Source organism: Neovison vison, chromosome 4 (genome assembly GCF_020171115.1).
Source record: "Neovison vison isolate M4711 chromosome 4, ASM_NN_V1, whole genome shotgun sequence".
Classification (NCBI taxonomy): domain Eukaryota; kingdom Metazoa; phylum Chordata; class Mammalia; order Carnivora; family Mustelidae; genus Neogale; species Neogale vison.
Window position 1 is genome coordinate 228,379,401 of NC_058094.1, and position 13,401 is coordinate 228,392,801.

Consider the following 13,401-nt stretch of genomic DNA (forward strand, 5'->3'; position numbering starts at 1 on the left):
AAACTGGACTGAAGGAAACGAGCAAGCCTGCCAGGGTCTGGGGCAGAGGGGCGGTGGGCGTCCTGCAGGACCTGCCCACGCCCGGCTGGCTGGAACAGAGTGAATTCGCAAAGGGGGCAGAGCAGAGGTCGGAACAATCGCCTGCCTCTAGCATAGTTTCACGATGGTCCAGAAAGTAATTTGGAAAAGCCCCTTTTGCTCCCTGGACTCTCTCCTTGCTCAAGAGACTAAGGACGTTTGACCACGGCCCGAAGCCACAGAGGCCCCTTTGCCCGGAGCCCGCCCTTCCCTCACCCCTCCAGGCTCTGGGCTCCCCAACGGCCTTGGAGTCAGGAAGCCGACGTAAGGTGGGGGGTGGACACACGGCCAGACCTCTGCCCAAGAGCCCTGCTGGCTAGTCAGTGTTTGCGAAGCGTCCCAAGAGGCCAGTGGAGAGGCCGACCTCTCCGGGAGGAACCTGTCCAGGACGCCACTGGGGTGTCCTTCCCTCGCACTCAAGGCCCCGCCTGGGATTGGCGTCGGCACAGGGACCATGGAGCGAGGGGGAAGTGACCCCTGAGATGACTGTGAATATGGGACTTCGAATCGGCTCCCTTGGGATACTGAGGGCACGAAGTCAGGCAGGCAGGTCCCGGGCATGCGCGTGTGCAAGCTGGAAGGGAGGCTGGACGCGCCTGTGTTTCAGATGAACTAACGGCCTTCTTTCTTTTCTTCTCTGGCTTCTCCTGTCCACCCGCTCAGGTCCTGGAGTCCCCACGGTGACAGTGCACAACACGACCGATAAGAGAAGTAAGTGCCTTTTGCTCTTTTCTGGAATCCTCCTGCGCCATGGGAGAAAGAAAGCCCAAGTTCTGGGGCAGAATCCAGCCACGTGCTCCTGTTTGGAGATACAGATGGCGCCGTCCTAGCGGTTCAGAGCGACCCCCCGCAATGGCCAGTGTTGGTCAGTGTGGTGGACGGTCAGAGCCACGAAGCCAAAAGATGAGCTGAGGCCCGGAGGCCACTGCGGCGGTGCATGGCCCCGCCCGCGCCCCAGGCCCTGCAGCCTGGCCCTCCACGGTGGGGTCAAGGCTCCGTGGGCACTTGGAGGTTCATCTACCCTTGTGGGTGGGGGACACCTTCACGGCACAAGGGGTCTTCCCCGGGGGACCTCCCAGCACATTTTTGCTTGAAGGGACCCCAGGCAAGTTGACACGCACACCCTTCTGTTTAGTACTCGTGTAATTCAGGCGCGTCCCGTCCCAGGCCGATCCTCGTAGAGCTGGGAATGAAGAGAACATGCCCTCAGCCCCTCTTTCTTGGTCTTCCTCGACCCTGTCCCCAAGGAACCCCACTGCTTCCTTCCTCCCGGCCCCCGACGCCTTCCCACTCCTTCCCACGGTGGTACCACCGGCCCTGGCAGGACCCTGCTCTGCCTTCTAACGGAAAGTCAGACCTCGGGCTCCAAAGGCAGCAGTCACTCTGCCCTTCCCTTGAATATCAAGGCAGCTGGTGTCCGTGACTCTGATTCCCGGCCGGGGCTCAGGCGTCGGGCGCAGCCAGCGTGCAGGGGTGAGGAGGGTGGAAGGCGGAGTCTCCCGGGATCTATTTAGACGCCGGTGAGAAAGTGGCCGAAGTGTTTCAAAGTAGGTAGAACAGATTGATTTAAAGAGCGCATTTAGAGAATAATCCCAAATGAGGACCGTAGTCCACAAAACTTACCCAGTAATTACCGGGGACTCAAAAGTAGAAGAGAACACCGGAAAGAGATTTTTTAAATCACGTAAAGGGCAAAAGAAGTCCAGAAACGGGCTGCCAGACGGATACGAGACCCACTCAGAACACTCGTGTGGCCGTCAGTGGGGAAGTCACTGCGCCGGCCTGTCTGTTGTCCTCTCGGGGGGTGTGGCGTTCGGGCACCGCCGGGCCCGGCCCTGGGCCTCATCTCCAGCACCACTGGGGAGCCTTCTGGGAGCCTGTGAGGTCTGGGGTCTGCATCCCATGCCCCAGAGGGATGGGATGTGACCCGATTATCAGGGCTACACCCTACCCAGCCACAGGCTGCCCCCTCTTGTGGGCACAGGGGCTTGGAGAGTCCTGGGGAGGCTGCCCGGGGGTTGGGCCGGACGCCCACCTCAAGGCAGGCCTCTGTGGGGTCGACAGACACAGCCGAACATGACAGCCTTGTTTTTAAAAAAGTGTTCGTGCTCGAATCTCTTGAGCGATGATGTTCCACTTTGAAACATGGAGATATTTCAAAAAGCCTCAACTGGAACATCTTTTTGTCTGAAGAGAACGTGTCCTACTCACTTAGAGGACTTGTTAACAAGACAGAGGCCCACAGGGGAAGGGAGGGAAAGATAAAATGAGGTGAAACCAGAGGGGGACACGCCGTGAGAGACTGGGAACTCCAGGGAACAAACCGGGCCGCTGGAGGGGAGGGGGGCGGGGTGGGTCCCTGGGGGAGGGGCATTGAGGGGGCCCGTGACGGAAGGAGCCCTGGGTGTTCCCTGCTACTGAAGAATGACGGAAGTCTACCCGGGAACAAACGCACACACACAAAGTACATAGAAGATTTCCTGATATTTCATGAAGCTTTTCCCTTCTTAAAAGTCTGTGGCCTGATGCGCACCGAACGGGGTGTGTGGTCGGTGTCCTCGCTGGTCGCTGCCCCCGCTGGTCGCTGCCCCCGCTGGTCGCTGCCCCACGCTGCAGAGGGTGTCGCTCTGGGGGCAGGCTGGGTATGGGGTGCGTGGGACGCCAAGCCCTGTTTTTGAAGTGTCCCATGAATTTATGATTCTTTCAAAATAAACAGCCTTTTTTCTTTGTTAAATCTATCGTAAAAACACAAAACTATTTCTAGGTGCTTCCCCCCCCCCTTTTAAGGAAACTAGGTGTGGCTGTTCAGAAAGCCATTCGCTTCAACCCTGACTTGCTTCTTTGGAGGACGCTGTTAGGGATCCGCCCACATCAGGGGTGACGCAGCGCCTGCGTCTGGGGAGGCCTTGGGCCCGGTAGCCACACGCGGGTCTGGCCGCGATCACATGTCCAGGACTGCTGGGGGCCAGGAGCGCGAGCCCGGGGAGCGAGGCCCAGTCCCCGCTTGTCCTCGGGCTCCCGTGGGCCCACACGTGAACGCAGGCCTGCGTCTTAGTGCCTCCACGTAATGACACAGGCTGTTTGTTCTCTTATGAAATGGGGCAGTGTGCGTGCGGGTGTCCGCACCGTGACAGCGTCTGGGAGGAATTCTCCCTGTGCCCGCCAGCGCAGGCAGCAGGGACAGCTCTCGGTCCGAGAGGTCTCCCAGTGCTGCGGGGAAACCAAGCGACCTCCTTCTTGTCACCGTTGGTGGCTGGCTGTGACAAGCCCTCCGCCCGGGCAGCCCCCTGAGTCTGGAGGTTGTACTTGTCGTCCGTATTCTGGGGGGACCCCCGAAAAGAGGTTTTTAGAGAAGCATTTCACTGTTTGGGGTTCAGGGGTCACAGTTGCTGGTGATTCCTGGGATCGGGGGGCACACGGGAAACGGAAGGATTCTGCCCGCGGCCTGCGCCGGCCCGTGCGGGGGCATCGGGGCACCTGCCGCGAAGGTGGCACCGTCATGCCGCCAGCTGAGTGCTGAGTCACGGGAGCCGGACGGCGTCTGGGCCGTGCGGACGTGGGGTCCTCTCCGACCACGTGTCCTCGCAAGCCTGGGCGCCTGGCGTGTGCGGATCCCGGCTTTCTCTCAGCCTGAGCCTCGCTCCGGGGGGAGCTCATCCCGACCGGCCCGTTGCCGCGTCTCTGGTTCTCACTGCAGCCCAGGGTTTTCCGGAACGCGGACGCAGGCCCCCGAGGTGGACACAGAATGACTCTGTGGTTGAGCTGCTGGGGGGGGGGGGTCCGCCCCCCAAGAAGCAGAAGAGGCGTGTCCCTCCCCGTGGGTCAGGACGTCAGGCCCGCACAACGGCTCCTTTTCACGCATGAGAATCTTGGGTGTCCCTGGGATCCGGCAGCTGTCCCAACCGCCCAGCAGTGAGACGGCCCGCACGGCTCCCTGCGTGCGCCCCGTCTGCTGCAGCTCGCCCTCCCCACCCCTGCATGCCTGTCCTCCTGTCCTTTCCGCCCTCGAGCGGCTTTGGGGCCAGACGACAGGACAAGGGTGAAGTAGGGGGTCCCCAGTGACTGTGACAGTGTGGCAGCCTGGCTTCCTGTGTGCACCAGGGTCACAGCCTCTGACTCCCCTTCTTTCTCTTGCCAGTCCCGGCCCTGCCCCGTGCCCCATGCCCCACGTCCTGCTGGTTGCACAGAATGCCACGAAATAACTCTCCTGCCGGCTCCGTGCCCCTCGGGTAAAATCAGGAACCCATGGCTGGTGGGGAGAGCCCTTGGGAGCGCCACCCCCAGAATCCGAGTGCACATCCCCCAGAATCCGAGTGCACATCCCCCAGAATCCGAGTGCACATCCCCCAGAATCCGAGTGTACATCCCCCAGAATCCGAGTGCACATCCCCCAGAATCCGAGTGCACATCCCCCAGAATCCGAGTGCACATCCCCCAGAATCCGAGTGCACATCCCCCAGAATCCGAGTGCACATCCCCCAGAATCCGAGTGTACATCCCCCAGAATCCGAGTGCACATCCCCCAGAATCCGAGTGTACATCCCCCAGAATCCGAGTGCACATCCCCCAGAATCCGAGTGCACATCCCCCAGAATCCGAGTGCACATCCCCCAGAATCCGAGTGCACATCCCCCAGAAACGTGTGCCGTCACAGCCCCGAGGCTGCAGGTTCAAGGTCAGGATGTCGGCGGGTGACTGGTTCCAAGGCTGCGGGAGAGGCGGTCCCCCAGCTCCCGGTGGCGGCCGGCAACCATTCTGGCATTCCTGGGCTAGCACAAGGGTCACCGTTCCTCGTCACATGGCCTCCAAATCTCCCCTTCCTACAAGGACACCAGTAGTCATGCTGGATTAGGACCCTCATGGCCTCAGCCCAACTTGCTTCTGCTGCAAAGACCCTGATTCCAAATACAGCCACCGTCAGAAGTACTGGGGACGAGGACCTCAGCATGTTTGAGGGACACAGTCTGACATACGACCCAGCAGAACGAGGGTTTGTAATCTGCTCCTGTGAAACCCAGGTCATGGGATCCTTGTCGCCCATCACCATCGCCCCCGCTTCTGGCCACGTGGGCAGGAAGAAAGGAAAGAAGGTCGTATGGGATTTGTTGCATCGAGGCCCAGCGGAGGTCGGCGTCATTTCCAGCACCCGGGATTCCCTCACGGGGACCCACTGAGATGCCAGAGAGGCCCCGGAAGGAGGGAGACAGGCCGATGGGTGCTAGCGGCCACTGTCACACGAGGAAGGTCTAGGACACAACAGGCTGCCTTTGCCCGTCCCTGAGAGGGGAGTGACGGGGGTGTACTTACCGGCTGTTTCTGTACAGCTCACTCGTCCTGAGCGAACCCGTCAGATACGTCCCTGTGCTGGCCTATGGAGGTGCCTCTGGCGACCCCAGAGAGCAGACAGGTGTGCCCAGTGCCAGAGGGGTCCCTACGAGGGGGTGGACCCCCCCCCACCAAGGAGGGCTCTCTGACCGCGGCGGGGAGCACCAGCGCCCAGCCTGGGGGTGCGGGAAGGGAGGAGGAGAGGTGCCACAGCGCAGACCCAGCGGAGGGGAGCACGGGGGCAGATGGGGGCTTGGGACCCTCCCCTGCCCTGTGAGCCCAGAGTCTGCAGAGGGCACAGAAGACAGAAATGTCCTAACAGACCCAAACACCCAGGAGAAGCTGTGGAGTCCCGTGTTTAGGACCCAGTGGAAGTGGAGGTAGGAGTTCTGGGTGTTGATCTAACCCGGACTCAAGGTCTCCAAGACCTGAAGGGAGTCGTGAGCCTTCACTTAGGGCTCTGAGAAAACCGGCTGCCGTCCTCCTACTCTGGCAGGGATTGGAGATTTGGGTTATCTTTGTGATTTCTTTTTCAAGTCGTCGTTTCCCCCACTCTGCTGTAGGAATTCCTGGATGACGAGCGGCCTCGCTGTGGAGGGTTGGAAGGACGAGGGCCGAGTGGGGTTTATTGAACTCACTGGGCATGGGGTTGCTGTGCCTACGGGGCTCACCGCAGGAAAGGAGGGAAACCCGTTTCGTTCTGGGAATCTGAGATTCGGGAGTGAACTGATACTAGATGACAATGGACGGAACGGAACGTCTTCATTCCAAGGCTGGAAGGTGCAGGTCGGTCTGGGCACAGCGCCCCCTGGAGGGCCTTCCTCACGCCCTGGGTACAGTGGTCTGGGGAGGCTGTGGGCCGTGGGCCTGCCCACCCCGCAGCCTCTGTGCCCGTCCCTGGGGCTCCCTCTGTCTGGGATCGCTGCTGTCATCTCCGTGCCCCGTGTCCTCAGCAGACGCCAGGCGCACGACCTCGCTGGTCAGATGCGACACGTCACTCCCGAGGGCTGTGGCGGTCGCAGGGACGGACGAAGGGCACATGACGCAGCTCCTACTCCTCACCGACAACCCCGGAGGAGGGCGACCCGGCTCCACGTCTCAGATGAACACTGAGGCTCTCGGATTGCAGAAATAACCAACGGCTAACACACTGTTTCTCCTGGAATTCTGATGCACCAAGAGCAGATCATCTGAATTCTCTCAAAAGAGAGAAAAGAAGAAAGGAAGGAAGGCAGAGAAACAGCAAACCGCAGTGCGCTCCCATTTTTTTTGAAAATAGGGTCAAATGTTCGGATTTTTCAGGTCGGGAAGTCAGTCAGTGAATGTGGACGGAAGCTGGCAGTGCGGGCTTCACACGGATGTTGGGACGTGCAAAGGAATCTGGAGCAGGAGACCCAAACCCCGGCAGCCCCCGGCCCCTGCCCCGTCCCAGAGGGGGACAGCGCAGACAGGTGTGGGTCCTCCGGGGCACACGGCAGAGCCTGCACCGAGAGTTCCAGCCTCTGGTTCTGTTGTGTTGTCGTCATCGTCTAAACCAGATTCTCTGATCACAGCTCCCAAAATCAACCCCGGGTTAGTCTGACTCAGCGCCGAGTCCCTCGCCGCCGTGTTTAAACCTCGTGCGTCGGGAAGGCCGTGCTGCCTGGCTGTGTGGACGGAGACGGGACGTGGGCGCTGGGTGCGCATGGCAGTGACAGTGGGCCCCCCGCTCTCGGGAAGGTGGCTTTGGGGCACGCCGTGGGAAGCCTGGTCTGCCAGCTAGCGTGCGGCCTGTGCTGGTGGCAGCTCCGGGCCCCGAGGACAGAAGCTTCGGGAGCGATGCCGGCCTGCGGGAGAGAGGCCGCCCAGCCGTGCTCTGCCACGTGAAATGCCTGTTTCAGAATTCTTTGTCCTCTCTCGTCCTCCCCGCTGACCCCAGCGCCACCCTGGGGATACGTGACTTCTTTCCCTTCAGAAAATCTGACCTTGCGAGCAGAGCCTGCGGCCGTGTTCACAGATGTGACTCTGAATTATTTAGAAGCGGCTTCCCGAAGAATGTAATTATGGCTGGGACCCAAGTACACTCATGTGGGGCTTGGGCATTCGTACAGCTTAGGTGCCGGGCAGGCAAGCCACAAAGCCACAGTCGCTACGTGGCTGGTCTTGCTGTGAGGGCGGACAGCCCGGCTCCTCGGACGCGCCGTCCAGGCTGCGGCCCGGCTGCGAGAGGCCGGGACACGCCGGCGGGGCAAGGAGACCCCCCCACGGGGGCGTGATCTCCGGGCGCTCGCTCCGGTGCCTCTCCTTCCCGCGGACACAGAAGGGCGGCCACTGCCTTTGTCCCCCGCGGGTCGGCTGCCCGTGGGCTTCTGGCAGATTCTGGTCCCATTTCCCCGAATGCGGCCAAGTGGGGACCCCAGTGCCGTGAGCAGCAAGGTCTGGGGCAGCCCGCGGGCCACGGCGCACCCGTCCGCAGGGGCCCAGCCGGGGTGGGGGCGAGCCGGCCCGCGCCTGCCGTCTCGCTGTGTCCAGATGTGATAATAGCTAATTCCTCCAAATATTAGAGGGGGCTCACATTTAATTAAGGAGTGGCCATTTGTATGCTCCCGACGGGAGGTCCCTGTGGCCGTGAAGTCAAAAGAAGGGTCCTTCGGGAACACGCCAATCTTCTCCTATTTCCTCTGCTGAGCTCCTGCCTTCTTTGAATGCAATTATGGAAACAAATAAAATGGCTTAACTCAACTCCCCCGTGGGCCAGCCAGCTCTCTGCTGATAAAACCAGCTGTGTGGGCAATCATTAAATGAGAAATCTAATATTTAACTAAATTTAATAGTCTGTTGCTTTGGTGCCTCTGTGAAGGGTGGGATTTCGGGGCAGAGGCAAGCTATTCAGACAGAGTCCATGGGGTCTGTGCTCCGTTCGAATATCACGTGCCCCCCCGCTCGAAGCCGGAGCTCCGGGGTCCAGGAGTGGGAGGGCTGTTCCCGCAGCGAGCGTGGGTTCTCTGTAACTCCAGGCAAGCTGAGCTCGGTGGGCAGCAAAAACACACTGCAACCTACGTGTGAAATTTCTCCTTCAGGATCGGCGTTAGAGGTTGCCGAGTGATGTCAGAAGTACCGGATCCAGGGATGCCCGGGGGGCTCAGATGGTTAAGTGTCTGCCTTCGGCTCAGGTCATGATCCCAGCATCCTGGGATCGAGTCCCACATCGGGCTCCTTGCTCTGTAGGGAGCCTGCTTCTCCCTCTGCCACTCTGTCTGCCTGTGCTCGCTCTCTCTCTCTCTCTGACAAATAAATAAAAATCTTTAAAAAAAAAAAAAAAAAAGGAAGGAAGGAATAAATACCGGATCCAAACGCGCACACGGCGAGAGGAGCAGAATAACCCGTGAGAGGCTCTGTAGGTTCTTCTGATTGGAAGCCGGTGGTCCGGGCTGGCCTCGCCACCAGCAGACTTCCCCGGCGGAGACTGTAGCCCGCACCCCAGGAGCGTGCTGCTGCCTCCTGGGAGCTGGGGCCCACCTTTGTTCCCATTAGTGCCGCTAATTGCCCTCGTCCGGCTTGACCGACGTGTATACACTTGGCCTAGAAGGATGGCGGGCTCTTCGATGACCCCGGGAGACCTGAGCACGGGCTCCGCAGTGAGCGCAGGTCTGGGCAGCGTCCGTGAATTGCATCCTGATCCGGGCGTTAACTCAGTATTGACTCCCGCTGGTCACAAGTCCTTCCAGTGCTGCACGCTTTCCAGTCGGTGTAATGAAGTGTGCTTTGGTTCTGTGGCCGGGGGTGGGGGGGCGGGGAAGCCTCCCATGGTGTCAACTCTTACTGCTCGAGAGGCCTGGAACACGCAGGAGGAACCCCTCACCCCACCCAGGCCCTCGCAGCTTCCTGTCCAGCGGATCCTTCTTGGGGCCATGGAAACGGGGCCATGGGGAATCCGGGAGAAGGACTGGGGTGGAAACCCAGACTCGGCTTCAGGGGAGATAACGTCATTTCTGGAGTATGGATGGGATTTCTACATCTACTCGGGTGACTGGAAACTCGTGTGGTTTTTCTCTGGGATGGGACCGAGCACCAATGCCTCGGGTGGTGGAGGTCAGGGAAAGGCAGTCGGGCAAATGACCACCACCCTTACCGTTGTGTTCAGAGCGGGTACCCAAGCTGGGCTTCTATTTGTGGATGTCATGTTTGGCCTGAGGGAGGAGCCAGCAAAGAAAGTTCCAGTCATGGGGCTCAGTGACTGTGCCAAGGTCCTGTGGCAGCAGAGACTTGGGACAATGTGATTGTCCTGCTCTCTGCAGAGCTGCCTTCTAGACTTCTGCCCTACCATTGGGACGAGAACACAAATAAGTAGTTCCCGCCTCACAGACCAGCTCCTCTCCCTTGGCAGTGCCCTCCCCCAACACTGCTAAAGGGCTGAGGGCACTAAATGAGATTTATTTATTTATTATTTTAGAGAGAGAAAGAGAGAGCACAGCGGGGAGGGAGGGGCAGGGAGAGGGAGAGAATCTCCGCCTAGCGCAGAGCCAGATGTGGGGCTCGATCTCACCACCCTGAGATCATGACTTGGGCCAAAACCAAGAATCGAACACTCAAAAAATTGAGCCCCCCTGGGCACCCCACGGAGGAGGGCATTTAGACTCAACAAAAGCGAGTGCTATGCAGGCTCTCTGAGGAGTCCAGGCAGGGGTGTGGGGCAGGCTGAGAGGCACCCCCAACACCCTGGGCCAGCGCCCCTGCCCCAACTTGTGTGCGTGACCCCAAGGTAGAGTGTGCCCTTTCTCAGCCACATCTCCAGGTCTCAGGGTTCAGGTCGTCTGCCTGGGCCTCCCGGTATATCCCTTGCAGACACAGTGTCCAAACCCACTGTCCACAAAGGACCACATCTCTTGCCTGCCACACGATGTTCAAAATCTTCCATGGTTTGGGTCCAGCTTAAGGGTTTTTTTACTTTTAACTCTCTCTATTTGAAAACGAGCATTACCGTTTCCCCCACCCCCCCTTTCATCAAAGCTTAATTTTCAAATACGTGTCCAGCAACTTGTAAAGCATTTTTGGTTTTGTCTGTTTGCTCATCGCTGTTCTGGAACTGTCCCCTGTCCACAGGCGGCTGCGGGACTTTGCCGGCCCCACTCCCAGAGAGGCCCTCAGATCCCTGGTGGCCGTGTGTCCTTCAGAGAAGACCACTCGGTGCCCGAGTCCCCTGATTCTGGGCCATACCGGACCTCCGTGCGCCGTCACGGGGTGACTCAGGGTCTGTCGTTCTGAAAGGGAGTTGTTACGGGAAGCTTCCCCGTTCCCGGGGCACTGCTTGTGGTGTGAGTCCGCTCGGGAAAGTATTCATGAGTGTGTCAGAGCTATTTCAGGAGCCAGAGCTGGAGCTCCTTGACGAAAGGTTTCCGTTTCTGGTGGGCCAGTAGGTGTCCCCATGCGTGGGCTCCACATGAGAAAGGAAAAGAGAGGCTGGGTGGTTTTTGTTACGGAGCAGATGGTGACGGAGGAGGAAGGGCCTCTGCAGCAGGAAATCGGTGACGTGGGCTGACGAGGGGCGTCCGTGCTGCTGGGCAAACACCGCCGGGGCTATAAACATAGCCCAGGCTATGCCGTCTCCTGCTAATTTGGAGGCAAAAGGGCCGGTCCCACTGTGCTGTACCCTGTGGCCCCCGGGGCTTTAGGGCCAGCTGGTAGGGACATCCAGATTAGGGTGTCCTAAACCAGATCACATCATGAGTCGGATAAGAGATATGAATCCACTTTTCCTGCAAAATTTGAATGAAGAGCATACTCCAGCCTCTACCCTCCTTGCCTTCTGTGGTCATCGTGGCCGCTGGGTTTGGAAGGTCATCCGTCCTAATAGATATGTGATGTTGGTTTTCTGAAACCAGGAGTTTGGGGATGAAACAAACCCAGACCAGGACGCCAGGGTGGCTCAGTCGGTAAATCGTCTGCCTTCGGCTCAGGTCATGATCCCCGGGTCCTGGGATCGAGCCCCGCATCGGGCTTCACGCTCAGCAGGGAACCTGATTCTCCCTCTCCCACTCCCCCTGCTTATGCTCTCTCTCTCTTAAATAAATAAAATCTTGAAAAAAAGAAATACCCAGCCCTATACATGTGAGTGAGCAGTGCCATGGGAACCACAACCTGAGACAGGGGAGAGAATCCTCCACCTGCCCAAGCCCCTGACCTGAGGACAGGGCGTCCCCCTTGTCTCAGTTTCCTGGTCTGCACAAAAGAAATAACAACCATCCCCTCCGGGCCTGACGTAGGAAATTGCGGGCTGACCCGCAGGCGAGCCCGCGGCTTCAGTAAGTGATCGCTGAGTCTGAATGTGCCGTTTTTGTTTCTCTCTTAGAAATGTTTGATCTAGAAACAAACGAGCGTGTGCAGAAGGCCGTACGTGACCGACAGATGCCCAAGGTGGAATACAGGAAGGTCGAGGTTGATGATTACAGTAAGTGCCGCGTTGTCCTCCTGCGAGGGGACGCCCGGAGGCCGGCAGGGGACTGCTGTGCCCTGAGGCTCCCCCGCGCCCCACTGTCCGGCCTCCTGGCTGGACATGCATCCTAGCCCGCGCGGGGCGGTTGGGGGGACTTGGGCGGGGCTCATGGGGGAGCACATCCTGCCCTGGGCCTGCTGTGCTCAGAACCAAGACACCCCTGGGGCAACAGACCAAAAAAAGCAGGGGAGCATGGATGTCTGTCCTCAAGAAGCTGACCGTAAATGAGGTCCCAGGCCGAACTTCTCCCCTTCGGGGGAAACAAGTCATGGCACCATCCAGAGGAAACGTCCTTCCTTGGAAATTTCTTTTCTGTTTGTCTGATGTTTTCCTGCTTCATCGTCTAAGCTCCCGGTGATGCTCATGGCCGAGGAGGCGTCCTTGGGACTGGAGAGATGGTCCCACGAAGGGCTGGCATGCCGTCACCCTCGAGAGCACCCAGCACTTGGCCTTTCCTTGTGTCCTCCTTTGTCTCGGGCTGTCCCTTCTCTTCACGAGCACGGACGCTGTGCTGGGTCCCCGGGCCCCTGGCCAGCAGTGGACTCGTGTCTCCCGGAGGGAAGCCGAGTCCTCATAGCCTCGCTCCCCCTCTCGAGATAGGGCCACCGGGGTCAACCCAGCCCACCCTGGCAGCCTCACTGCCTGCCAGATGTTTGCCCTTGGAAACCCCATGTACACAACGCCCCCACACACATCTGTCTTCCCCCCAGAGCTCTGTCCCTGCTTTGGGGGGCAGCCCCCTTCTCTCAAACAAGGTAGGCTGCAACCTTCATTCAGCTCTGTCCACCCATCACCCAGCTTCTCAAATAGCTTTCCTCTCCTGGGCTGACTCGGCCGCACGGACCGTCACTGCTGGAGCTCTTTGTTGAAGGCGAGTAGGTCACCAGGGGTCGACGGAGAGGGTCGAGATGAAGGAGTGATGTCTGAGCTGCAGGGGTGGGGGCAGGGGTCGTTGTGCCCCTGCCTGTGTTGGCCGCCCTAGCCCATCCCTGGAGGCTCCTGCCCTACCGCTCCCTTACAGAGGGGCAGTGGCTCCTCACCTGGGCCACCAGGCCCAGGGCCATTAGTAAGCATCCCCTTGTGAGAAAAAACACAGCGACCTGACAGTCTGTGACCTCCCAAGGTTAGGAGCCCAGGCTCATCCCCATGAAACAGAAGCAGAGTGACCCAGACAGTGTATATGGCAGAGAAATGCCCAGGAGTTCAGGACAGCATGAGTGGACTGGCGTCACCTGAAGGTTCCCAGGAAGGTGGAACTAGGCAGGGTCCTTGGAGCTGCAGGAGGGGAGAGCCCTGCCCGGGAGGGAGCAGCACGTGCCGGCGCTCACTGAGGGGAGAGTCCGGAGCCTGACCTCGACTCACAGCCTGGGGGAGAGTCCCCACGCGTCCGTGGACCCACAGGGAGTGCTCACTCAGAAGCACCTTCAGTCCATCCGTGGGCTGCCGGCCGAAGCACCCTGGTCCTATCCGTGGGCCCTGCGGAGTCTGTGTTAGAGCTTGTCTCCACGGTGATGAGCTGGGGTTAC

The 13,401-nt window shown here is 59.5% G+C and overlaps 1 protein-coding gene across 4 annotated transcripts in view; it reads left to right on the plus strand.

The window, feature by feature from the left end:
* The window catches only part of DPP6 (dipeptidyl peptidase like 6), a 791,001-nt gene that overhangs the window by 758,080 nt on the left and 19,520 nt on the right, over positions 1-13,401 (plus strand). For all 4 annotated transcript variants that reach the window (XM_044246903.1, XM_044246901.1, XM_044246902.1 and 1 more), the window contains exons 17-18: positions 742-789; positions 11,732-11,830. In XM_044246903.1, the coding sequence (XP_044102838.1) occupies positions 742-789; positions 11,732-11,830 (147 nt within the window). The remainder of the gene's footprint in view (positions 1-741; positions 790-11,731; positions 11,831-13,401) is intronic.